This window comes from Podarcis vaucheri, assembly GCF_965113315.1.
Source record: "Podarcis vaucheri genome assembly, chromosome: 5".
NCBI classification, from domain to species: Eukaryota; Metazoa; Chordata; class Lepidosauria; order Squamata; family Lacertidae; genus Podarcis; species Podarcis vaucheri.
The window spans coordinates 40,793,956-40,820,102 of NC_138763.1; the positions used below are offsets into that span (position 1 = coordinate 40,793,956).

Below are 26,147 nucleotides of genomic sequence, written 5' to 3' on the forward strand. Positions count from 1 at the left end.
CTCTCCAGGATGTCTGGCTCAAGGTCAGCAACCACACTACCTGGGGTGTATGAGACATCCATATCTTTCTGGTATAATTCCTCTGTGTATTCTTGCCACCTCTTCTTGATGTCTTCTGCTTCAGTTAGATCTTTACCACTTTTGTCCTTTATTATGGTAATCTTTGTACGAAATGTTCCTTTCATATTTCCGATTTTCTTGAACAGATCTCTGGTTCTTCCCATTCTGTTGCTTTCCTCTATTTCTTTGCATTGCTCGTTTAAGAAGGCCTTCTTGTCTCTCCTTGCTGTTCTTTGGAAATCTGCATTCAATTTCCTGTATCTTTCACTATCTCCCTCGCATTTTGCTTGCCTTCTCTCCTCCGCTATTTGTAAAGCCTCGTTGGACAGCCACTTTGCTTTCTTGCATTTCTTTTTCATTGGGATGGTTTTAGTTGCTGCCTCCTGTATAATGTTGCGAGCCTCCATCCATAGTTCTTCAGGCACTCTGTCCAGCAAATCTAAATCCTTAAACCTGTTCCTCACTTCCACTGTGTATTCATAAGGGATTTGGTTTAGATTGTATCTTACCTGTCCAGTGGTTTTTCCTACTTTCTTCAGTTTAAGCTTGAATTTTGCTATAAGGAGCTGATGATCTGAGCCACAGTCAGCTCCAGGTCTTGTTTTTGCTGACTGTATAGAGCTTCTCCATCTTTGGCTGCAGAGAATATAATCAATCTGATTTCGATGTTGCCCATCTGGGGATGTCCATGTGTAGAGTCGTCTCTTGTGTTGTTGGAAAAGCGTGTTTGTGATGACCAGCTTGTTCTCTTGACAGAACTCTATTAGCCTTTGCCCTGCTTCGTTTTGATCTCCAAGGCCAAACTTGCCAGTTGTTCCTTTTATCTCTTGATTCCCTACTTTAGCATTCCAATCCCCTATAATGAGCAGAACATCCTTCTTTGGTGTCACTTCGATAAGGTTTTGTAAGTCTTCATAGAACTGGTCAATTTCAGTTTCTTCAGCACCAGTAGTTGGTGCATAAACTTGGATTACTGTGATGTTAAAAGGTCTGCCTTGGATTCGTATCGAGATCATTCTATCATTTTTGAGACTGCATCCCAGTACAGCTTTCGCCACTCTTTTGTTGACTATGAGGGCCACTCCATTTCTCTTACGGGTTTCTTGCCCACAGTAGTAGATATGGTAGTCATCCGAACTGAATTCGCCCATTCCCGTCCATTTTAGCTCACTGATGCCCAGGATGTCAATATTTATTCTTGCCATCTCATTTTTGACCACATCCAACTTACCCAGGTTCATGGTTCTTACATTCCAGGTTCCTATGCAATATTTTTCTTTACAGCATTGGACTTTCCTTTCACTTCCATGCATATCCACAACTGAGCGTCCTTTCGGCTTTGGCCCAGCCGCTTCATCAGCTCTGGATCTACTTGTACTTGTCCTCCGCTCTTCCCCAGTAGCATGTTGGACACCTTCCGACCTGAGGGGCTCATCTTCCAGTGTCATAACTTTTATATGCCTGTTGTCTTTGTCCATGGAGTTTTCTTGGCAGGGATACTGGAGTGGCTTGCCGATTCCTACTCCAGGTGGATCACGTTTGGTCAAAACTCTCCACTATGACCTGTTCATCTTGTGTGCCCTGCTCGGCGTAGTTCATAGCTTCCCTGAGTTCTTCAAGCCCCTTCGCCACGGCAAGGCAGTGATCCATGAAGGGGATATGTACACTACTAATGTATTAAAATTAATTGGCAGTTTTACTTTCTCAGATTGATGTATGAGCAGATTTTGGAAAATAAAAGCAATTTTCAGTATACAACATGAGCAGCCATTTTGCCATTATTATTTATGGCAAAGTTACAAATATCAGTTTTTGTAGCTTCAACAGACCACAATTTTGGGGTCTCATTGTATTGTTTTCCTATATATTTAATGGCAAGCAGTATCATGCCTTTCCATTCTAATCTCTGGCCTTTATGTATATACAACCTTGGCAAATAACCCATATTGCCTACCCCTAGTTATGTGAGCAAGGAGATATTGAGCATAGCTAATTACAATTGTTCTTCTTGGGTTTTTTTTTAAAAAAGTGACTGTTGCCTTGGGAGCAATTTTATATTATTGCAGAGCCTCTCAATTTTATTTTTGTGTGCTTGGGAACAGTAAATGGTAGCTATGACCAAGCTGGAACATACTTATCTTTTCAATGGGCAATGGAAAGAGACTTCATAGGTGGACCTAGGGCTCATCCACACTCCACTTGTCCCATGCCTAGAAAGCATAGGGTCAAGCAGTCTTTCGTTTGCCCTGACGCTTTTCTTTGGAAAAACCCACTCTTTACTATTGAATCAGAGCAAACGTCCATCCATGGAAAACCCAACTGATGTTTGCTCCGATTCAGCCACGAAGAGTGGGGTTTCCCAAGGGGAAAATGACAGGACAAGCAAAAGTATGGAGAGTTTCCCAGAGCAAGTAACCTATGAGGCTGGGAAGAGTAACTTTTTGGGGGATGTGAATTAACTTCACAGCCATGGATTTATTGCTTGAGTCATTAGAATATATATAATGGAAGGTCCACAATATGAGATGGAATGGCATATGAATTAGCCCTAAACATTTTATTTTCCCTACAGTATCTCTAGTGGCATACTGGCTTATCTGTAAGGAGGTTTTCCTCCCTTTGGTGCACGTAACTGAAGGAAACCCCCAGATCCATTTTGACACCTTGGTTCTTTGGGGGGTTTAGCCTCACTACCTATTTATAGCATATTTTTGTTCCCTAAAATCCAAGGCAGCAAATCTTGTGGCATTTTAGATTGGGTCCAGATGTTTGAGATTTTAGTCTTGAAAACATTATGATTCTCTAGATAATGTACACTTCTGCATTATTATGAGGGGCACATCAAATTTTCTCAGTGCCACATATGCCTTCTAAGAGCATAGCATTATGTAATATGGTGTGAATTTTAGTAGCAGTGACATTGACTTCCATAGCTTCCTCCTCTTTATGCTTACTTAAATAACAGACAATTGGAAAAATACAAGTCTGTTAAATTTTTTTTTTGTATTTTTCTTCATTTTATTCCTCTTTCTATCCCTTGGGCTCAGAGCATCTTATGGTATTTTTTTCTTAATCTTAGTAGCTGTGTCCCTAAGGCATCTAAGAAAATCAAACAATTTGGTGATAAACGATACCAACTGAAATAAAAATGACATTGTACATAGATATGATACCATATTACCAAACCATTACAACCAATTTATCACAGACATTCTTAGTATGTGAACATAGTTGTTAGTGGCAGGCAAACTGAATGTGATAGCTATCATGTGTTCACTATCATTTCCACTGGTTGTGTGAATTGGCCCTGAGAAGATCTGTTCCACAGCTGACATCTGTTTCTTTTATCTCTATGATGAAGAGAAGGGAGGCCTGGATTGCTCAAGTGGCAGGCATGAACAGATGTGGAACAATATCAAGGATTAAAATCAAACCTTCACATAGAAGGATTAATTTTGCACAGTGCATTGATTTTTGCTTCAGAACTCTGTAATAGTTTTTTTCAATTAAGCTCTCCTTTTTTTGTAAATGCAAAACAGCAGGATGCATCACACACATTATACATCTCCTGAAATAGCTTTTTGAAATATTATCTGATATTGACCTCCTGGTGCTAGATGACCTTGGGAAAGTCAGTTAAAGAGTAGACTTCTAATTCTGAACATATGACTGAACTCTATTTTTTTTTAAAAAAAGAACCCCTTTTTATTTTTGCGAGGAAAATGGAATGGCCAAGTGAAATCCAGCCATTTTTATTAGACCATAGCTCATCATTCTCTTTACGTTTCACAGGCATCAGATAGTAATAATTTTCTACCAGTGGTACATTAGTTGATAAGGGATATTTTGAGGACCGATGAAGGAGTAGCTATGATTACAGAAGGTGTTCTGCATGTGCAACATTGTCTGAGTTGATAATTTTCTTGAGAGTTTATGGGGTTTGTCAGAGTTCATGGTTTTCAAGGCTAGCAGGGACCACTCTGACCACATAGCCCAGCCCAGAGAGCATCACAGAGTAATTTATTCACTTGAGGATGTTTATTACTACTAGCCAGCCTGACTCACTTGTAGATGAATTATAGTGATGCTTCATTCAGGCTTCAGTATAATATGCCACCTGCACTTCTTCTTAATCTTTTCCGGTAGTTAATTATCCACACTGTTCAAAAAATGACATTTTATTTCTATCTTGATTTTTTAAAAATATGATTTCATATTCCGCTCCTTGAATGTATCTTTAAATTTTCTGTTTGATATGTTGAAAGAGCCCTCTACAATCAAATAGCATCTCCTGGGACAGGTGTTTAAAGTTTTGTAATCAAGTTGCTTCTTCTCTTATGATTAATCTGAACAGATTGAGGTCATATTCAACCCTGTTAAAATTGTTAGCAGAATCAATCACAAAATGGGAGTTGATAACTTTATTGTAGAATATGAAAAGAGGGGTGGGAACTGTGAATTAGCAGAAATATATGGATTTTCCACTCGAGAGAGAATCGCACATCATCAAAATCTTAATTCAAGACAAGTTTACATGCCTTTGTGTGGATAAGGATGCTCTCAAGAATTCTTTGGTGTATTTGTATACACATGCTTCTCAAAATTGGACCAAAGTGCAAGTTCTTGTATTACAAATTGCAGGGGCGCTACTGTCATTGAAAAATGTAACCAGGAAATATGACCTTGCTCTAACCCTCCTTTAAACTCTCAGAATTGGTTCTGAAGTCTTGGCTTTTGGGAAAGCATTTTCTACTTTGGGCTAATAGAGTAGAAAGGAAGCCTTGGGTTTAAATTGCAGTAACATGGCTTGATATTAAATACCACAAAGAACTTCTGAACTATAAGAGAGGCTGAACAACGGAGCAAGCATTTTGTGGTTATGGAGTCTTCATACTTGGAGGTTTCCAAGAAAGGTTCATCTAGCATGCTTTATATTACGTAGAATATTGTGGCTTGGGGAAGGGATTCTTGACTGGATGACCTTCTATACCACCAATAATTTGTAACTGTTTCATGACTTCCTATTCTTCCTGTAACTAACTAACTTGAATCTCATTTGCATTCATTATTGGCAAATAATGAATATGGGGGTTGAAGACCTCAGAAAGGAGGCAGCATAAATTGTGACAATATGTAATGAATTGGAATTTACATGACATGGATGCCTCTTTGGATCCAAAGGGGGGGGGGGATAACAATGAAAATGGCAATGGGTTCAACATAGACAAAATGATTCCCTACCACAGGATTTTGGGATAGCCACTGTCATCATGGGCTTTGAAAAAGGGACTCTGCAAATTCATGCAGGATAAGTCCATCACACTGTAATGAAATCTCCCATGTTCAAAGGCAATTGACTTCACGTTGCTAGAGGCAAACCTCAGGAGCATATTATCGCCTTCATGTGTAGGGTACACATGTATGATGGCCGGTAACCATTGATAAAAGAAGGTTGGATTAAGTGGACCTTAATCTGACCCAGCAAGTTTGTTCCTTTAACATGTGTGCCTTACTGAGGGGTCTGGAAGTTCCCAGGTCTACTTTTTCAAGCATTTTTTTGCTATACAATATTGACTAGACAGTTGTATATGAAAGGAAGCCATCTATCTTGTCATTATGCATATGAAAGCTCCATCTTATGAGGAGAATCCTATCCTCACAAGATTTGTGCACATAACATGGAAACATAAATGGTGAAAATGCATGATGCCTCAGTTAAAATAATGGCTAAGTATGTAAAATTTGGCTATGTGTATGTTTAGAACATGAACTTGTGGTTCACCCTCGGGCTAAATATTATAGTTATCTCAACTCTTGGAAATGAGCTGGAGACTTTTAGTTTGTTGAGTGACTGCTCATATTACAAATTCCAGGAAGCCTTAGAGGCCCATAAATCATCTGCTTACCTGTGTTTACACTTTGCTGCCAATTTAAAGCTTCATTTATAATCCATAAAAGGTAAATGGATCCTGGAAATAGGCAATACAGTACACAAAACAAAAATAGTCCAGTGCATCATTACACTTCAGTTTGACTAACTCAACAGATGATTAGATTAAGCATGTATTGAGCACCTATAATTTTGAAAGTTTGGAGTTATATTTCATGGCAAAAGCTGGTAGTATTGGCCAGTTGTGAGTTTTGTTAATGCATGTGTTATGGACCTCTTCGCTTTTTTCATTTGGCAGGAGATCAGCAGTTACAAGCTCTTCTATTTTATTTTGGAGAAGACCCAGATAATCTTTTCATCACCAAAGTACTACAAAACATGGCCAGTTCCCTAGGCATTATTGAAATGCTGCCATTGCTAAGGGCACTTGTTGCAAAACGGTTTACACATTTAGCCTGTAAATCTAAATGCACCCTGCTAATTGAGAGATAAGTTGTGGAAATGTTGGAGCTAGCTCTTGAAGGAAGGGTAGCATAGAGACAAGCCTCAAACCTGTGCAAGTAATATGGGCAGAATTATGGCTTATTGAGATACTGACACTTTAAATTGAAGATCTAGTTTAAAATGCTGTCTCCCAAATATCCCCATCCTTTTTTCTTCTTCTTCTACCTTACACCTTTTACTTAATCTTCAATCTGTTCTGGTTTTTCTTATGTTGTGAACAATGTACCTTTTCTTTTCATAAGTGTTAATGTATCCTCATGCATGTGATTCTGTTGGGTAGGGGGCTTAATTGTCCCAAGTTTTGTCTTGTGTCTTTTCTTAGCTCAACAGTGGAGTCTTCTCTGTAAGCTTTTCCCAAATTGGAGTGTAACTTTTATTACTTTGTAGCTGTTTTCATTATTAAGTATCCTTTTTGAAAAACATGAATCAAAGGTGGTGATTTGGGGGGGGGGACAGAAGCTGAAAGCGCTTTTCATATGTGAGCAACATTACAGAGGTTCAAAGGTAAACTGGAATGCTGGGATCAATAGAAGCAGAAAAAAGAATGCTTAAGCAAATCCTCTGTTTATTTCACGGTTAGATACCTTCAAATTAGCAACAGAATTTGATTCTGTGAGGCAGGGATGCATACAGACTGCTCAATTAGTAAAGAACTCTTTTTGAGCTCAACCTATTGACTTGTTTCTAACATGTTTTGCTGGGATTTTTTAAAAATGTAAATAATCTAATATTTTGATGAGTTTAACAACCAGCATTGCAAGGGGTTGGTCTAGATAACCCTTCCAACTCTTTAATCCTATTATTCAGTGAAGACATTCCTCTCTTTAAAATCAGTGGTGTGATTGGAGAGGATTGGTGTTTGACTTTAGGATAGCATAGACAGAGAGTTGTGCCCAAGTTGTATTAAGTGTAGATCCATTGAGATTAACGGAACTAAATTAAGACATTTCCATTGCTGTCAGTGAGTCTGCTCTAAGTAGGACTAACATTAGATACCATGCATAAGTTACAGGTAGATTCTTACCTATCCTCATGCACGTATTTGAGCTGTCACCCAATTTTTAAAAATCTGAGGCTACAATCCTATACTGTATATAAATGGAATTACAGTGGTGCCCCGCAAGACGAATGCCTCGCAAGACGGAAAACCCGCTAGACGAAAGGGTTTTCCGTTTTTGAGCTGCTTCGCAAGACGAATTTCCCTATGGGCTTGCTTCGCAAGACGAAAACGTCTTGCGAGTGTTCCGATTTCCCCCCGCTTCCCCCCCTTTTTCAAAGCCGCTGAGCCGCTAATAGCCTTTTAGCCGCTAAGCCTTTAATAGCCGCTAAACCGCTAATAGCGCTAATCCGCTAATAGGGTTGCTTCGCAAGACGAAAAAACCGCTAGACGAAGAGACTCGCGGAACGGATTATTTTCGTCTTGCGAGGCACCACTGTAAGTCTCACTGAGTTCACTGGGGCTTAATTCTGAGTAGACAAGTATATGATTGCATTGGCTGTTAATTGTATCAGTCTCCATAGGCTAAATCTACTCCATCTTATAAGAGGGGATTCTTTCTTTTGGATGGTGTTTGCATATGACCTTCTTAAAGTATGTGTGTTGGCAGGGGGAACCAGAATCCCCAAGCTTAATATCTGCCATGATGGAAGGAAAAAGTTTCCCACTTAATATCTTCTCATTGCTTTAATTCCTAGGGGAGTTTTTATGCCTCCTGCCCCAGTAGGTACAAAACAATAGTATCCTGTCCTCTCATGTTTAATCTGGTGTTAGAAAAAGCATAGATAAGAATACAAAATCCAAAGTATGTGTTGAATCTTATATAAAAAAAGGAACAAGCTGTTACGCTTCTACTGGTTACAGACAAAAAATATATATCCTCCAATAACTGTCTAAAGAAAACTGGTAAAGATCTGTTTACAACAATGAGGTAGCAATGTAATTGCACATTAGTGGAAATGATTGATTAGGTTGATTATACCATGTGAGCAAATGTTCTTTTTGCTGCAAAAAGACCTGTCATGTCTGCAACAAATGAGAGCTATGAAAGTCATCTTCTCCTACTTCTGGGAAGAAACAAAAGCATTGCATGGAGGAGCTCTTGATCCAAATATGGAAAACAAGTCTCTACCCTGATTTCCCAGAATGATATGTTGCTGTCAAGTATCTGTGTATCTGAAGAAGTGTGCATGCACATGAAAGCTCATACCAAGAACTAACTTAGTTGGTCTTTAAGGTGCTACTGGAAGGAATTTTTTTATTTTGACTATGGCAGACCAACACGGCTACCTATCTGTAGCTGTCAAGTATGTTGCTCTTGTGAGGGCCAGGTCTTCTACTTCGTCCTTAGTATACCGTTTTGCAAATGCAGATACTGATTTACTGCTCACAGTTCTCCTCCTTTGTGCCTCTGTGTATGTTAGCTTCTTACAAGCACTGTAGATGGGTCTGGCCCACAAGAGCAACCATAAAATTGGTATCTTTTAAAGTGCCACAAGGCTTCTAGTTTTCACCACCACTGAGCTTTCTGGAATCTGAAAGGTTAAGCTTCTCCCTTGAGCCATGAAATAATTGGTAGAGCAGCTGACCAGCAAAGGCTTGGGTGCTATAGGTTTTCTGCAATGTGATGTTACGTGTTGCTTTCATTATAGAGCAGCTACTCCCAATTTTCTGGCACTTTAGTATGAGCTCTCACACAATGCATGTACTTACTTGCGATTGGGCCACAGTGGTGATATTGAATTACCTGCTCCTAATGGAAAAAGGGTAAATCCATTTCCCCCAAAGAAAGCGCAGCTCTGCTGATGGTGTTTGTGATGGAACAAAGCACTTTATTTCTTTCCTTAGAAATAAATGCATTCTTCTAATATAGCCATTAATGCTTACGGTTCCTTCTAAGCATCAGACAGTGTTTTGAGTTTTCACCTGGTCAGGGTTAATTACCTTGGCTGCTTTTAAAAGCCTAGGCACAATTCATTTTTTTATGTCAAATTACATAAGGCTTGTGGGAGTCAGGTGTGCTTTGAACAAAATAAGAGTTTTCTGTATGCCTTTTTCAAATAACATTCATTTACAGATTATTCCACAAAGATTTGTTTCCTTTTATTATACTCAAGTACTAATAATCAAGTGACGTTGGTGGGATTCATAAGCAAACTGAGGTGATATTTCCATAGCTTCACAGGATGCTGCCTTAAGTCAGCTGTTTCAAAAGTACTGGACCAGTGTGTTCTCAATGTCATTGTGCACAACCACAAGATATCATTAATGAAATCATTCTTATGCATTTAGCTCTGTCACATTTTTGAACATAGTCACGTTTATTTAGGTGGATGGATTGAGCTCCAAAAGGGCTGGCACATAGGGGTCGTAGACCATAAATCCACCACCGAATTGAGATTCTTTTCTGCATTATATTAGTTAAGCCTTTTCTTTGGAACATGCTCAAGCCTGTCTAGAGCTACTTGTACAGGACAAATGACTTTGTGAATAATCTTTTGTTAAAAGCTAAGAATTGTTTCTGTGGCTTAATTTGAGTCAGTGTTGCATCCTGGGACATTTTTACAATTCACAGGCATGTTAAGTTTAATAAAGGAGAGTAAATTGCAGCAGCTTACATTTCCCTTGCCACTCAGTAGCTGCAACAAGTCTCAACGCACCTGGAATTAGGAGACAGAGTTTCCAGGTCAAAGGATGCATTTTTTATATATACATATAAATGTGAGCCTTCATACGTTTCCTTTCAGAAACCGAACACTTGCATTTCCTGTCATTCCTGAAATTCCTACTAGCATGCTTACTTTCATAGACATACATTTGGGGAAGTAGGTTATAATTATATACTATAGTATGTGATCTGTCTTGGACCCCTGCTATTTTCTGTGCATTTACTAGTAGAACATATGCCTTCTGAATAAACATAGTGATATAAGGGGCTGCTGACAAAGCTGCAGTATTTCTTGCTCATGAAACCTTTGAGAGTTTCAAAGATGCTGTGTATCTGATTGTTTCTGAGTACTAAGCAAGCCTGACCTTGAACACTGCCAGGATAGGAGACCACCTGGGGACCACATGCAAGTCATTCCGAGGCCCTTGGAAGAAGAGCATGGCAAATACAGTAGACAAAAAATCTGCAGAGGCAAAGATTAACTCTTGGCTTCAAATACTGTGAAAAGCTACCCGCACAAGTATCAGCCTACTTTCCTTTTTTTTGCTTAAAATATTTATATGATGTGCTGAACCATTTTCTCAGGACAGTTTAAGACTGAGATGAAAAATAAACAAATCAATAAAACGCATACATACCTAAAGCCCTGATAACAGGAACTCATAGAAGGACCTGGGAAAGTAAGAGTGGCTTTACTTGGTGTCAGCATGACATCAAGCTAGGGATCAAGTGAGGCTCTCTGGGGTGCTGAGAGAGCTGAGGTGCCACTACGGAAAAGACCTTTCTCCAGTAGTCACCTGTCACACATAACCCAGCAGGAGCACCCAGAGAAAAGGGCCTCAGAAGGTTATTGAGATCGGGTTCCATGTCATGCCGGACTTTCAGGGTCAAAAAAACAGCACATTGACTTGAGCCTGGAAATAGACTGGAAACTACCGAAGGCAGGAAAGCACCAGCATGCTATGTTCAAGCACTCCAATTCCAGTTAGCAGTCTTGCTGTGTTCTGATTTAACTGAAGTTTCACATTGGAGTATTGCAGTGTATTGAGCATGGGTCTGCCTTTGAAGACAAATGGGAGGATATCAGGACATGAAAAACTGAAGCTCGGTTGTCCCTGTCCAGATAGAGTCAATATAAACTGAAAAAAGGTGCTAGGGAGACAACCTGCACCTCCAGGGACATAAGATGAACCAATTTTGTACATAATACTTTAGGAGGAGTGCAACTCCCTCCAGAATGGGCAGAATGCTGCCCACCTAGACAGATAAGCCAGTACTAGCCATATCCTCAAACCTCCACTGACATGTAATTTAACTGTTACATGTAAACATAAAACAGCATGGAGGATAGAATAGCACCCTGTGGAGACCCCCCAAACACAAGTGCCAAGCAGTCTAGCAGTCTTTCCCCAGCATCACCTAAAATTGTCTATCCAAGTAAGAGTAGAACTAGTTAGTCCCTCAGTCCCCAACTCATCCAGTCCTGGGGTATGAATACAGCAGCTCTGCACAGGGATAATTTCTATTTTGAGTCACCTTTGTGTGTCTTGGAAGGATGGGTATTATCAGCCTTCCACAGTTGGTGCATTTGGAGGCACAGATGGGTTGGTTTCCTTGAGTAATGATTGTGAGCCAGCAAGAAAATCAAAAACATATCCCATATCTCCTGTCTACAGTCTCTAATCAAAACATCTTGATCTATAGTGTTCTGCAACATAGCAGGAGCCAGTCATTATTTTGGAGTATTTTAAATTTAGCATTTCTTGTATTGCAGCCCTAAATCTGTTATTTGGAAATAAGTCCCACAGCTTTCAATGACAGTTACTTCTCAGAAAGTTCGCTTAAAATATATTAGGAAATAAAACATGAAACACATTCTGTGCAACCCAGTTCACTTGGAAGAAATATCAGGTTACGTTTAGCCCACATGGCAAATACCTACATGTGAACAGAATTGTCAGCAACTCAGTGTTTTACCTGCCTATTTGGTATCATTGCATTGGTTTCAATATTAGGTGTTTGAGTTTGGGTTTTTTTAAATCCTGTATATTAATAGCAATCTCAGTTCTGCTTATGTAGGCAGCACAGCACTAGTCATGCACAAGAGGGAAGTAACAGCAGACGGGGGAGACTCCCAAGATCTGCATGAGTACAAAAAATATTTAGGAAATAAAACTTCAACGGGGAATCCACACCCCCAATAAGGACTGAGTATGCTTATTCCATTAGGATTCTCCTTGCACAGAGCACTTTCCCCCTCTCGTTTCACTGTACCCCCACATGGCATCTGGAGCAAATTTTGGAAATGCACAGGGGAGGCGAGGTGGGGAAAAGTCCCATTGCACAAGCAGAAGTCTTGCTGGTAGTTCATGCATTCATTCATTTCCTCCCAGGCCACATTGTAAAGCACAGATTTAGCGACTGTTTCTGTTTTGATAAGAGCATCTGATACTGACGGTTTCATGTTCCTTAGACATCTTATTAGATTTTTGATGCAAATAGTTTTCGGTCCACTTTCTCCCTCCTCTAAAATGTTGCTGAGCATCTCAAACAATGCAAGTAAGGAATATGATTAGCCTACCCCATGCCTATGCAATGGTAGCGGCTTATCTGATGGGAAACAACATTTGAATAAGGATGAGCAAACACAACTTTCAAGTAGGATCTAGAAATAATCAAAAGCAAATAGATTGGTTTCTTGAAGGTTCACTGGGTGTCCAGAATTATCATCCGAACTCCTGCCTGGAGTTCTGGCTCTGCGTATATGGCGTAGATTGGAGACTTCAGACTCTGCTAAGGATTTCTCACCATGAATGAGGCCCTATGCACCCTCTTCACTTGTGTTCCTTACCAGTGGTGGCTGGGAGGCCTCACTTACAAAGAGAAATCTGTATTACAGCCTGAGGCCTTCAGACCCTGCCATTTAGTGCTTTCATTTCCTCAAAGTAGGGCCTAAAGGCCCAATCTGAACCAGCTGGCATTCATTTTCTATGATTTCCCAGCATCCCTGACTGAATTATGCATGTATGGAGGATTTCTGAGCCTCATGCTTACGTCCCTGAGCTAAGGGACTGGGAAGGCCTCAGCAGGTCTGCATTGGTAGTGCTGTAGCCTCACATCAGGGTCTAGAGGCAACAATAGGACTGCCCAGGAACGTGATTTTTACTTTACAGTTTGTATGCCATTTGATCACAGTAATCTCTATGTGGCATGCAATAGAAATAAAAATGCATTCGAAGTATAAAATCAAGATTTGGTTTAAAAGCCAATTGAAATGTAAAAGGTCTTCAGTTGGTGCCAGAAGTGCAACAGGGAGGGTGGCCTGTTTCATAAAATAGGGTCCACAATACTGAACAGAAAGTTTTGGGAGTAGCACTTGCTTTATTATCCTGATTAATTTTAGAATGGAGGTGGGCTCCAGGGTTGCCTTGACTCTGGTCTGAAGTGAATTTGTTGCCGGCAGGAGGGGAGCAACTCCCATAATCTAGCTACACATTTTATTTTTGCAAAGCATGTGCTTATCTCAACCTGAAGCTAAAGCTGAATTCCTGGATTCCATACAACCAAATGTCTGTCTTCTACTTCCCCTCTACCCAAGAGCTCTGCAAGAAACATAATAGAGACACATGAGGATAACATTATTGTTGAAAAATGTTTGTAAATGTTTGTAGAATGGCCATTATTAGGATGCAGGGTCCACCCGCAACACTTGCCTCCAGATTCTGAAGCTCAAGTAGTCCCTGTGGTTAAAGATAGGTTGGGGTTGTCAGGCATTTGCTTAATGTTTTTGCTCTACACTGTTTGTAGTGGTTAACGTGTGTAATTGACACAGATTAGCACTGAAAATAGATAATTGTCAATCATTTTGCATTGACTGGAATTAGGAGGATACATTAATGCATAACTACTGGTTTTCATAAGGTCTGTGCCTTGGGCTTACAAAATAAGAGCTTTGGAAGGATGGAGAAGATGGAAGATGTTAGCTGTGCTAGCAAGTGCATATATGGGAAAAGGAAGCAGATGCTAACGAAGGCATGGCTGCTTTGTTTGCAAACTTGTTTAGCTTCTAATTCATTACTGAGAACCTGGAGAGTCAGAGAAAGAAAAGCGCTGTCTCAAAATAGAGCCAATTCGTTGTGGGCCAGAACAGTAGAAAGTTTTTACTGAATGTTTACCACAGTGGCATCTGAGCACAACAGTAGTCCTCCATGTTTATAACATTTCTGTCACACAGCTGCTCATGATGCATTTTAGAAGACATTTAAATTCTATTCTTTTGGGTTTTTGAATTGGGCTCAGATTTCTCATTCACTGCAACAAAGCTCTGTCTTTTTGCTTTTTAAAATTCTATATGGCTTCCTTTAGCAGCGCTTTCAAGCTTCTTGTTCAATACAGCATAAGAGCCCATTTTACAGCCAGCATAATCCTATTTTCTTCTTATTTAGCTGAATTATCAGAGTGCCAGTGGCAGTCAGAGCTTTGGAGTCCTTTCATATCCTGCTTTAAAACGTCTTCCGTTGCCAGCTGCAGCCACAATTGTGTCCAATACTACCAAAGGGGAAAATGCAACACCCTCCCAAAAGACATATTTGTGTAGTAGGGAAAACAAAATAAATGCATTGATGATTCTGGAAACATCTTCTGATTGCTTTTCTTTAGAGGAATTATCCTAGAAAATGGCACTTATGGAAAGCTCGCTTTCAGTTGACTGTGAAGAAAAATAAGCCACAAATAAGAATGTGGAAAGCGCCCAGAGGGATTAAACCAAGAAACCATCTAGACCAGGGTTGTTTCCCACAGTGGCTATGCAGATGCCTCATGAAAACCTGTGTGACCATAGCGCAGTGGGCAGAACACATGCCTTGCATTCAGAAAGTCCCATGCTCAATTTTTGGCTTTTCCAGGAAGGGCTGGGAAAGACCTCCGAGGGCTGCTGCCAGTTAGTGTGGGGAAGCCACCTGGCCCACAGAGCCTTCAATGGTGCCACCCTCCTCCCACTGGCCTAGCAGTGACATACGTTGCTTCTGTGCTAGACTGGGAGAAAAAAAAACCCTTTCCCTTATCCAGCGAAGGAGGAAAGTCAGCTGCCACTGGAGGAACAGATTGCTCTGTTCCTGCTCTAGCAGCTCACTTCCCTTCTGCGCTAGGCTGAGAAAAAGAAAAGCCTGCTCACGCACCCTAGCATAGAAGGAAAGTGGCTGGAAGGAAATGGTGTCAATATGGTGTGGGTGTGAAAGAGAGGAGAGAGAAAAGTGGGGTTGGGTAGAGAGGAGTGTTCCCACCCACCTCCAGTATGCAGCCCCTAACCACCCCTCAATGGGAATGTAGCCCTTGACTTTTTAAAAAGGTACCCCACTCGTTTTGTAGACAATGCTACTATTTTAAATGACTTTTTCCTGTACGCTGCCTAGATATTAGTCTATTAATGACAGTATATAAATACTTTTATAAATACTCAACTAGGTGAACGTACTGGTACGTCATATAAAGCAGCTTCCTATGTTCCTAGCCGCCTTGTTACGTTACTTCTCAGCAACTGATATTCAGGGCCGAATACCTGTTTTGTTCCTGACCTAGTTCCTACACAGCAGAATGTGGCTTCTAATTCATCTTTTCATATCCTTCACAGGCAAATACGTCTATCAGCCTATGACTCCAGTAGAACAACTTCCAAGCACAGAAATACCTGTTCGGCCTCGGGGAACCACAAACACCATTCAGATATCTGTCTCGCTCACGGAACACTTTTTGAAGTTTGCACCTGTCTTCCAGCCACCGTTACCCCCAGATTCCCCACGGTTCTGCACAATCTCGGACCTCTTTATTGACAATTACCGTGTGAAATGCATCAATGGGAAGATGTGTTACGTGCAGAGGCAACCTCCTGCTCCCCCCAATAAAACGAAGCCTCAGGAGGTCACCACACGCAATGCCTTAATATTGAGAGAGAATAATACACCAAAAATAGATCATTGCTCTTCCCCCTCCAGCTCTGAGGACTCTGGGATCAATGCTGTTGGGGCTCACTATATGGAGTCATGTGATGAGGACACAGAGGAAGGGGCGGAGCTAAGTTCAGAAGAAGATTATAGTCCAGACAGTAGCTGGGAACCGGATGAGTGTCCCCTCCTATCACCCTCACAATGCGAACTAGAAGTGATTGAGACCATAGAAACCACAGTGTGAAGTGCTGAGCTGGAAACTAGCTAGGCATACTTAAAACAATACCGGTTTTCTAGCATTTATACTAGCTTTTTTCTGACAGGTCCTTTTTTCCAATGCACTTGACAACCCACAGAGGAATGTAGTTAACCGTATTTAGTCACTTGTGAATTAGTTGTTTGATCCTAATCAAACCACTGAATTTTCAAGAGCCCTATTGTATATTTTTAAAGTTACAGATTTGACGTATTTTTTAGTTCTAGACTGTGCCTGATTTTGGTATGGTGCACTTAATTTGCAAAAATCAGGTCAAATTGTGAGCTGTTCCTATTAGTTCCAAATTACTCCTTCAGAGCAAGGAGGCAGCCTTTCATCAGCACACCAAATGTTTGGGTGAACAAAGCCCTTTATTTAGTTTTTTTTAATTTTATGTAGGAGACAAAGACCCACAAGTTCTGCAGTCAGTGTACCCCCTTTTCAAATAACCTGCATGCACACCACCCTTTTGCAAGCTGCAGAGTAACTCAGGGGGTTCCCAGAATAAGCACAATATACCCTTATTAATCATAATCCTGTTGGAAAAGTATGATAACAATGCCTGAATTTAAAATCTTTTTAGGGTGAGTTGTTACACTGCCAATTGACCAACTTCATTTGGTCTTCAATCTGACTTAAATTGATTCATGTGTTACCAACTGAGGCCAAATTGGATTGGGTTGCAAAGGTATGGCATAGATTGAAGAGCTTCTAACCTGAAATAGGTTCATGATGTCAAACTTTGTTTTTCTCTCTCCAAACCAGCCAGATGTTTTTGCCTGGGTTTTGAACACACCCATGGCAAAACTGATTATGTGAATCTGCCCTTGCCATCTGCTCATGGCAGACAGCTGTCACAAGCCCATTAGTTAGAAAAGTCTGTCCAGCTGATCAGTGGTATACCAGCAGCTTCTGTAAAAATAAATAAATCACCCAACCCCTTTCTGCTGTGCATATGTTCAATACATGTACACCTGAACTTAATTTCATAAGTCAAATAATTGTGCATGAATTGACATGGATGGTAGAAACCAGCTCAGTACTGTAATAGGGGTGTAAAGGTTTTGTTCGGCTTACTACTCTATTGATTTCTTCTTACTCTGAGCCAGTAATGGTTTAAGATTTAAGCTTAGTATTGGGTCCAAATTAATATCAGTTCGGAAAAGGGAAACTTTCCTGCTGGGTTGGACTATGGCTCCTCCCATGGTGATTAAGGCAGGAGGAAAAAAACTTGTCCAGACGTGGTTGGCTTAAAAGCCATTTCCATGCCTGTTAAGTGTCCAGATAAAAGATACTAATTCCAGCTGCTGAAACACTTTGGTTTAATCAAAGTCTACTTGAAAAAGTCACAGCTAATTGGTCAAACTTTTTCTTCCTTTCACTGTGTCCTTCCAATTCACATTGAAAGTTCTCATGTAACATATAGAACAGCTGAAAAGTGTACAGTGAGTAAGACAGGTCTTTAAACCCCCTCATGTATTTGCGTCTCGGCTTTAGTTGTACAGAGGCAGGTTATCCTCTGGGGAGAGATGCTCTGAGAATCAGTTCAAGCATGGTGGCCCTTTGAGTCCTAAGGATTGGGGTGGGGGGAGTTTAGTTTTAGTCAGAAATAGATTACACTTCAGGGTCAAGTGCCGATGACTATATCGCAAGACCTCCCCAAACAATATGCTGTGACCACATCGTTTTTCTGACATTGGTTAAATCACTTTCCGTAAGTCTTGGTGAGAATGAACATATAAATATGTACAGATATATCTCTCAGTATTAGATTATTTTATGCTGTGTTGTCGAATGCTGCTCTTTAAACACTATCCTAACACATTACTAAGTTTTCTACACTCTGACATAGACACTTTTTAGAAAGCGTTTAGATTACAATGTGTATTATGAACAACTATATAAATGATATTGTACTTTAAAATATAAAAAATAACACCCTGAGAAGAAAAATGAAATATTTATTATGATGAATTATATTAAAATGCATTTCTTGGCAAAATGCTGAGGAACTCAATTCTGGGCATCACAACTGGTAAAGCCTTTCTTAGCATTTCTGGAGATATAGGATATTCTGCTAATTTTTAAAGAAAAACGTTCTGTTTTATAAATTTAGTAAATTCTAGTTCATAGAGTTTACTAAAAAAAAGTATCATTTGGGGGTTATTAAAGTGTTTTCTCAGGTGCTGTACTGTTAAGCATACTTATGGCTTTTTTAGCGGGAAGACGATGCATAAAACGAGATTGCATTACTCTAGCTAGGGGTTTGAAATGCATCTTATACATTTGCAATTGGCTTTCTTATGCATGAAAGGAGTAAGGATCTCTGGCAATGGCAGAGGGGGCTAGAAACAATGTGAATTACACTTGAGGGCAGAAACAGGGCAGCTTCTGAAAGTACACCTTAGTTTCTTTCATTACACTTAAGAATCATGAAACCTTCCTAGGCAGACTAGCAGCCACCAAACCAGGGCTAAGATTAGAGAAATACATTCTGAACTGAGGCATGAGCTGGGTTAAATTCAGTACAGATTTACTTATATGGGTACACTCTTTATCAAACTGTTAATTAGCAATAGCCGCATACAATGTTAATCTGTTAAACTTGTTCTGTTCGAAAGTCTTAAGCACAATGGGCAAAGTCCTGTAGTGCCTGGCTTCCCTGGAGATTGCCTGGGTGCAGGCCATGGCAGGATTTGGTTAGATGATTTAGCACATGATGCTGTGTCTCAACGTACTCCCCCATGGGTACCCTATTGTTTCATGTAAACTTCTCACAAAATAATAAATGTGAAGACTGCTTTTGCACAAGCACAGCGTTAAGGCAAATTTATTCTCCACAATTCTGTACTGCTCCAAAAAATGTTGAATTCTAAATGGGGTCTGGTGTGATTCGATGCTATCTTCAGGTGTAGCTGTGCATTATCATGAAATTGCTGGAGTGTAGCTGAATTGGATGTGGCAACTATCACCTGGGAAATAAAGATGACACCACAGTCTCTGTTAGCTTCTTGCTACACTAGCACCACTCTTCATTCCTTAGTTCCAATGTAGTTAATACTGTAGTTGTCTTTCTACAGTTAAGTTTTGCTAGACAAGGCCTGTTGTTATTTTCTGTAAAACTTCTTGAAAGGGACAGCAGATTTCCCTTAGTAAACTCTGAAAGTTCTTTATCATTCTTGTAATAGCTAGAGAAGAGAATTTATACTTTCTTCTTTGACCAAACCTCATTTTCTGCTTTCTTGTAAGTTAGTCAATTAAGACTTGAGTAACAAGAATATATTCCATTGAGCATCTGGCCATTAATTCTGCCCCTCCACAAACAGAACATTTCTGTTTAAGGAATGTGCCCTCTCCTGTCTTCTTTATTTCACTTCCGACTGTCTTGCAACAGTTTAACAGATATCCATCTTGAGTTTGAAAGCAGTTGATAGTAGACTTGACCTGATCATGAATTCTGTAAATGGGACAAAGATTGCAGCTCATCTTAAGAGGAGTTGTTTTTAAATAGGACACCATGCAATATTGTCACTGTGACATCAGAACATTTTACTGGGTCAGCTTGGGGATTGAACCTAAGACCTGCTGCATATAGAACATCCTTCATCACTTGAATTATGACTCTTCTCCACGGGTACAAGTACACAAAGACATATTACTTATTTGCTTATACCAATCACAGAACAGAGTATAGTCAGTGGCAAACAGATCCTACTGCTAACCCATGCTGATACAGAAAAGTTTAAGGAAATACCACACCAAAGGTAATATAAGAATAGGATAATTAAGAGTTGACTGATAATTAAGAGTTATCTGAACACTTGTAACTGAAATGGGTGAATGAGGATGACATAAAATAGATGTCTCACACACCATAGATGTTTCCCAACTCCTGCCTACACAAGTCTTTTCTCCATCTATATTCCAAACATTGTAGCCAGGAGGTCATAACTGTGTGTTCATGTACAAATTTGCTTTGGGACATGGCTGAAATTGCTTTGCTGCAGCCTCAAGAAAGGGCATTTTTTAGATTTCTAAATGCAACAGAAGGTAAAAGGGTATTGTGCTGCTGCCAGTCTCAATAGGGCTTTTTAAATCTAAAAATTGGTGGAATTCTTAATACTCTATTGGATTGGCTAATCTCCTAGCTCTCTATTAGCTCACTGTGCTTCCACATCCTGAATATGAAAGCGCCCTGCTCTAGCACAATTAGCAAAGACCTTGGGCAGCTTAGCAAAGTTATTTTTATCAGTAGAACCTTCTCTTTCCTCTTTGCAAGTCATTTACAATGAAATAAGATAGATGAGTTCTTGCTTATTCCGCCAGTTAATAGAGTGCTAGACATTAAACAAAGATGAACATCCTACAACGAAAACATATTCAAATCAGCCTATCCTACACAATCAGGATTGCTTGATCATATTTAGCGAAAAGGTTCTTTTTCTCCTGGTTCTTTTTTTGGGGGGAGGGGATGGTTATGAGTAGTGTGAGCAGCACTTTCTCAGAGACAATACTGGAGAATGGTAAGACAACCTGACTGCTAAAAGAGAGCAGGGGAGGGGGCTTTGTAAAGGCAGGAAACAGGAGGGGACATGAGAATCATGCATTGCATACACAGAGGCCAGAGTGCTCTTCCTTCTATACATGCAAAACCAATAAAGTATTTTCAGCATGATTTAGGCATTAGAATCCACAAGCTCAGGAACTAGTCAAAACACATGATTTATAATGATTAGAAGGCAGGGGATTGGCACTGCTAGTGGCATCAAAGACTTGAGTTAATGCTCCAGAAACTGAATAGACTATCCTTGCGAATTATAAGTGGAAGGAAGCCATTATTCCACTTTCAGAAATACACACAGAGTGAGCAGTAATAATAATAAAAAATTGTTTGTGTGTTTATATGAATGAGTTTAAATAGTAGTTACATTCTGACAAAGCTAGCCTGCTAGTCTACAGCAAAGGCTCAGAGTGGGAAATACTTAAAAACTAGTCCCAATAGGGAAGAGTTTTAAGGAAGGGTGCAGAGACCTTCCCCATGTGCAGTTTGGCCCAACAGGGCATGAAATTTGGAGTCAATGTCTGCAGCTTAAAGGTGAACACTGAGAAGTGCGAGCTTCCCTAAGGACTTCCAGCGTCAATAAAAAATGTCAACCATTCTTTTGCTTAAAAACACTCTTCTCTTGTATGCAAGCTGTCCATTTCATGCTGTCAGCTTGCTCCTGCCCTCTATCCTCGCTCTTCCTCCTGAACTTCCATTACCAAGGTTGAATAAATAAAGCACATTCCCACTTATAAGGGACAGTAATCAAGCCAAACTCTTGGCTGCTGGGGCAAGGGAGAAGAGGCACAAAGACCACACAACAAAGCCTATTTTTTGAAGGATGCTTAGAGAAGTAGTTGACTAGCACCTCAAATCCTTCCCCTGCCAGCACATTCTGTTGCCACGACTGTCATTTCCTCCACAGTTCTTTTGGCATCTAGCCTTGCAACTGAAAGAACAGTTGGCATCACTTAGTGGGCCAGGGGCCTCCAGTTGTTAAACCTTCTGCTACACAGTCTCCAAATAGCAACATTATATTTGGCAGCTGGTTCTGATCCAAGTGCTTGGTTGAACAAGAGTACTAACAAATTTAAGACATCACACTACTATGCCTTAACAGGGATAAAGCTCCATTGAACTGAATGGGCAGGATTCACCTAATGAGCTCATTCGGTGGAAGCCTTGCACAAGGACTTCCGCTTGTGCAGCAGGGCTTTCCCCCTCTCCTCTCCTGGTGCATCACCTGAAATTGGCTCAGAGCGGGAGCACAGTGCATAGGTGGAAGGAGAGCGGGGATCACTCCATCGGACTGGAAAAGCCTGGTGCTGAATTCCACTCAATGGGTCCTGCTTATGAGCATCGTCCTGTAAGAACATAAGTGGACCCCTGCCAGATAAAACTAAATGCCTAACTCATCCAGCATCCTTTCTTTGCACAGTGGCCATCCAGTTATGTCTTGGGAAGCCCACAATAATCTCTTTTCATACAACCATATCGAGTTGGAAGGGTCCACGAGGATCACCTAGTCCAACCCCTGCAGTGCAGGAATCTTCTGCACAGTTTTAACAGTGTGGTGTAGAAGCATTTCCTTTTGTCAGTCCTATTCAGCTTCATTTCATACATCCAGGTTCTAGCATTATGAAGGCGCAAGTAAAACTGGTTATCTATCCACTTATTATCCAAGCATAATTTTATAAGCCTCTGTTATGTTTTCCCCTTACCTGCCTATATTTTAAAACAGGGGTCAGCAAACTTGTTCAGCAGGGGGCCGGTCCACTGTCCCCCTATATTTTTTGGGGGGAAATGAACAAGTTCCTATGCCCCACAAATAACCCAGAGATGCATTTTAAATAAAAGCACACATTCTACTCATGTAAAAACACTAGACAGGCCCCACAAATAACCCAGGGATGATTTTTAAATAAAAGGACACATTCTACTCATGTAAAAACACACTGATTCCCGGACCGTCCACGAGCTGGATTTAGAAGACGATTGGGCCGGATCTGGACCCCGGGCCTTAGTTTGCCTACCCATGTTCTAAATTAAACAGACCTAACACTGTAACATTCCCTAATTTGGGAGCTGGTCAGCTCTTTCTCATTTTGGTTGTATTTTCTGAACCTTTTCCAGTCCTCCAATATATTTTTTGAAATGTGGCAACCAAATGTGTGTTCATGCCATACATTTATATAATAGCATTTGATACTGGCACTTTTATTTAACTTACCTACTGCAGAAGCCTTTCTTACTAGAATGGTAAGTGTATTTTGATTAAGACCAAGAAAACCTGTTTACCAGGAGCTGATATTCCTTTACCATAAAATCAGTGGTCACCTAGGTGCCAAAGATCTTGCTTGATTATATAGCATGGACAAACATAAGCCAGGACTAAGAGGCATCAGTTCAAGAGGAGGCAGAAGTGTTCATACATATTTATACCTGAATACTTGCACATGAAGAATGATATATTCACAGCATGATTACAACCCCCTTTCAATCAAGGGTGCAATCAAGGATGATGCTGAGCATTTAAATAGGTAAGCTTTAACTGAAGTGGATTAGATCAGAAAATGGGTACCTAAGGCCCCATTTCATAATAATCCCACATCAATGAATGTTTTAAATAAATAAAATTGTATGCATATAACCTTTTCTCAATTTGTGCACTCCAGATGTACATACCTCTAACATATGAGTAATGTGCAGCCATATGTGCATCAATTTCATTAATGGATAGTGGAGAACCATTTGCATCCTGAGAAAAGATGAGGGAACACAATACACACTGCAATAACCTCTGGACACGGCAGTCAGTAGCAAGTCACGTGAAAAAACTGCTTGATGTGCTTTTTAATCTGCACTTGTTCTCCCTTTAGACAGGTTATCACAAAGACAGGAAACCCCTTAAACAAACAAGGGAAAACTGCCAACTACCAGCTTTTGGAGATGTAAGGACATTAAACAAAACACTAGTCAGAAGCTTATGCTTTACCCTGTAGGACCAGGGGAAAAAATCACCTTAAATTCATGTTAAAACCCATTCCTGTTGCAGGCTGCTAATGATGCCCTATCTACACAGAAGAGAGTGAGAGCGGGAGAGGGGTGGGGTGGGGTGGGAATCATAAACCACCATCTGAAGCCTTTCCTTTAATTCAGTATAGAGTTCATAATAGATAAATGAGCTGGGGTGGGGTGGGGTGGGATACAATGAAAGAGGATGTCCTTTCCATGCAGCTCGGTAACTCAGCAGCAGCAGCCGCCATCATAATGATGAATGTGCTGTTTTCTTTTGGTACACTAGAAACAGTGAGAGCTCTGTGGAAATGCTGGCACACAGCTAGTGCAGGCCTTACAACACACACAAGCTGGCACCAAATATTTGCCACTCTCAAGTTGGCTGAGTACTACCTTACAATGTGCTTGGTTAGCAAAATTTCTGGTTCAGGGTGCTAATGAGTGGCACTTTCCTGGAACAGCATCTGTCACAGCAAACCTTCTTGAGCCACTAGCACAAGGGCCAACAGAGATTTACTGCAATGGCTAAAATCAGAGGAAGAGCTAAAGCAATTTCAGAAAAAACAACAACATGCAATTGGGGCATCCTTGGCAGTTCTGCCTCGCTTGGGTTCAGTTGGATTCTCTGCATTCAGCTACCTATTAGAATACTGACTGTAGAGTTTCACAGCTTGTTCTAAATTAAAATGAGAGAAATGTCAACTTTGGATGACTGACATTTGTTGTATTCCCTTGGTTTTCTTCTCTAAGGGAACAGACTCCAATTATTTAAATAAGCTCTGGCTGCAGACACTTTATCCCTGGGGCTTAGTGCAGCTGCCCCAAGTACTGTTGTGTTCAGCTCCAGTGACGAACAGCATAGGTTTGACAGAGTAGTTTATAGCTTTCAGCAAAGCCCAATGGAAACAAGACTGAGAGATATTTTTTATGTCCCTTCTGCTTTGTTAAGCAAGTCACAGAGGGAAAATAATAGCTGGTCCTTACAAAGCTTCCGCATTGTTGCAACCTCTCATCTACTAAATACAAAGTGAAGTTCTCGGGAGCTTGTTCCACCATCAGGAGTACCGTCAAGTACTTTCCACGGTGCTTTTCTCATGCCCTGGAGCCCCATCAAATAGAGATTAGTCTTCCACGAGAGGAGGAGGAGGAGTGAGGTGAAGTTGGAAGGTCTCATTCTGGAAGACACTATTCAGTGCAGAATCACCCTGGGAGATATGGAGGAGACCATGTTTTTCTCCACCACGGTCCCGTGAGAGTTCAGTCAGAAGAGCCAACTACAAAACAAAAGAACACCACTTGGTATAGTGTAGGCAATGGAAATCATGTGAGAAACATATATTAGAGAGTGATGTGGGCAGTAAAAACACTGACCTACTCAAAGGGGCAAACAATAATTTAGTACAAATAAAAAATAGCGCAAGTTGCTAATCAAAAACTACCAGGTCACAACCTCATCTACTGAGACAGCATTGACCAAATCACAGAAAATGCTCCAGCTGAGTTATAAAAGTAGGGGAAATGCTCTTTTCAAAAGTCAGCTGTGAAAGAAAGGTGTGCTTTGAGGAAACTAGACTCTCTTTTGAATAATCAAAGAAACACACACTTCCAGCGTGTGAACTTACTTTACCCCTGAAGGGGATAATACCCTTTCTTCCCTCCCCAAGTATCATCCTTGTGGTATATGAGAACACACCTCCAAACTAGTTCAAGTTTTACTTCATTAAAAATGAGACATAAAATTATATTACCCTTGATGTTCCTCGGTACAGACGACAAAGCTGGTCCAAAGCTTGAGCTTGCTGTGGATCCAAGATGGCCTCAGAATTGGTCTATGAAGAAGTATTACAATGTCACCAACACAAAAAATGTACATCAACCAGGGCTTCTACACTCTAGTGTCTTATCAGACCTAACTGAGAAGTTCAATTACAGAAAGTTGGAGAAAACATGCTTCTAACTTTTACCCTGGACCAAACAAATATAGTTAATTCAGGACACCTTGCCCCATATTTTGACCTAAACAAAGCCAGAGAATATCTCATTAAACTAAAAGATAAGTTACAATGAAAAATGATATTTTATGTCTGCAGTAACAAATATATTCTAGTCAATTCTTGTAGTATTTCATTTTCATTAATCACTTTTTATTTCATGCTCGGAACAGGCAAGGGCAGGAACAGGAACTGTGCTTGCCTGATATACAAGTGATGCACATAAGCTGTTGCTCTAGGAAATTCTCAACTTGCTGCTTTTAGCTGGATATAGAGTA

The 26,147-nt window shown here is 40.4% G+C and overlaps 2 protein-coding genes and 1 long non-coding RNA gene across 6 annotated transcripts in view; 1 reads left to right on the forward strand and 2 right to left on the reverse strand.

The window, feature by feature from the left end:
• LOC309532008 (UPF0524 protein C3orf70) overlaps positions 1–19,128 on the forward strand; it is a 28,088-nt gene extending 8,960 nt beyond the window's left edge. The window contains exon 2 of the mRNA XM_082221954.1: positions 15,749–19,128. Within this exon, the coding sequence (XP_082078080.1) occupies positions 15,749–16,305 (557 nt within the window). The 3' untranslated portion in view covers positions 16,306–19,128. The remainder of the gene's footprint in view (positions 1–15,748) is intronic.
• Positions 19,129–19,131: 3 nt separating this feature from the next.
• On the reverse strand, positions 19,132–22,656 carry LOC309532066. Its single transcript, XR_014219576.1, has 2 exons — positions 21,729–22,656; positions 19,132–19,774 (listed from the first exon to the last, which is right to left on the reverse strand). It is a non-coding gene; the product is annotated as an uncharacterized lncRNA (long non-coding RNA).
• A 497-nt stretch (positions 22,657–23,153) lies between these two features.
• The window catches only part of VPS8 (VPS8 subunit of CORVET complex), a 90,527-nt gene continuing 87,533 nt past the window's right edge, over positions 23,154–26,147 (reverse strand). For all 4 annotated transcript variants that reach the window (XM_082221703.1, XM_082221704.1, XM_082221701.1 and 1 more), the window contains 2 exons: positions 25,627–25,707; positions 23,154–25,152 (listed from right to left, as the gene is read on the reverse strand). In XM_082221703.1, coding sequence (XP_082077829.1) covers positions 25,000–25,152; positions 25,627–25,707 — 234 coding nt within the window. In that variant the 3' untranslated portion in view covers positions 23,154–24,999. The remainder of the gene's footprint in view (positions 25,153–25,626; positions 25,708–26,147) is intronic.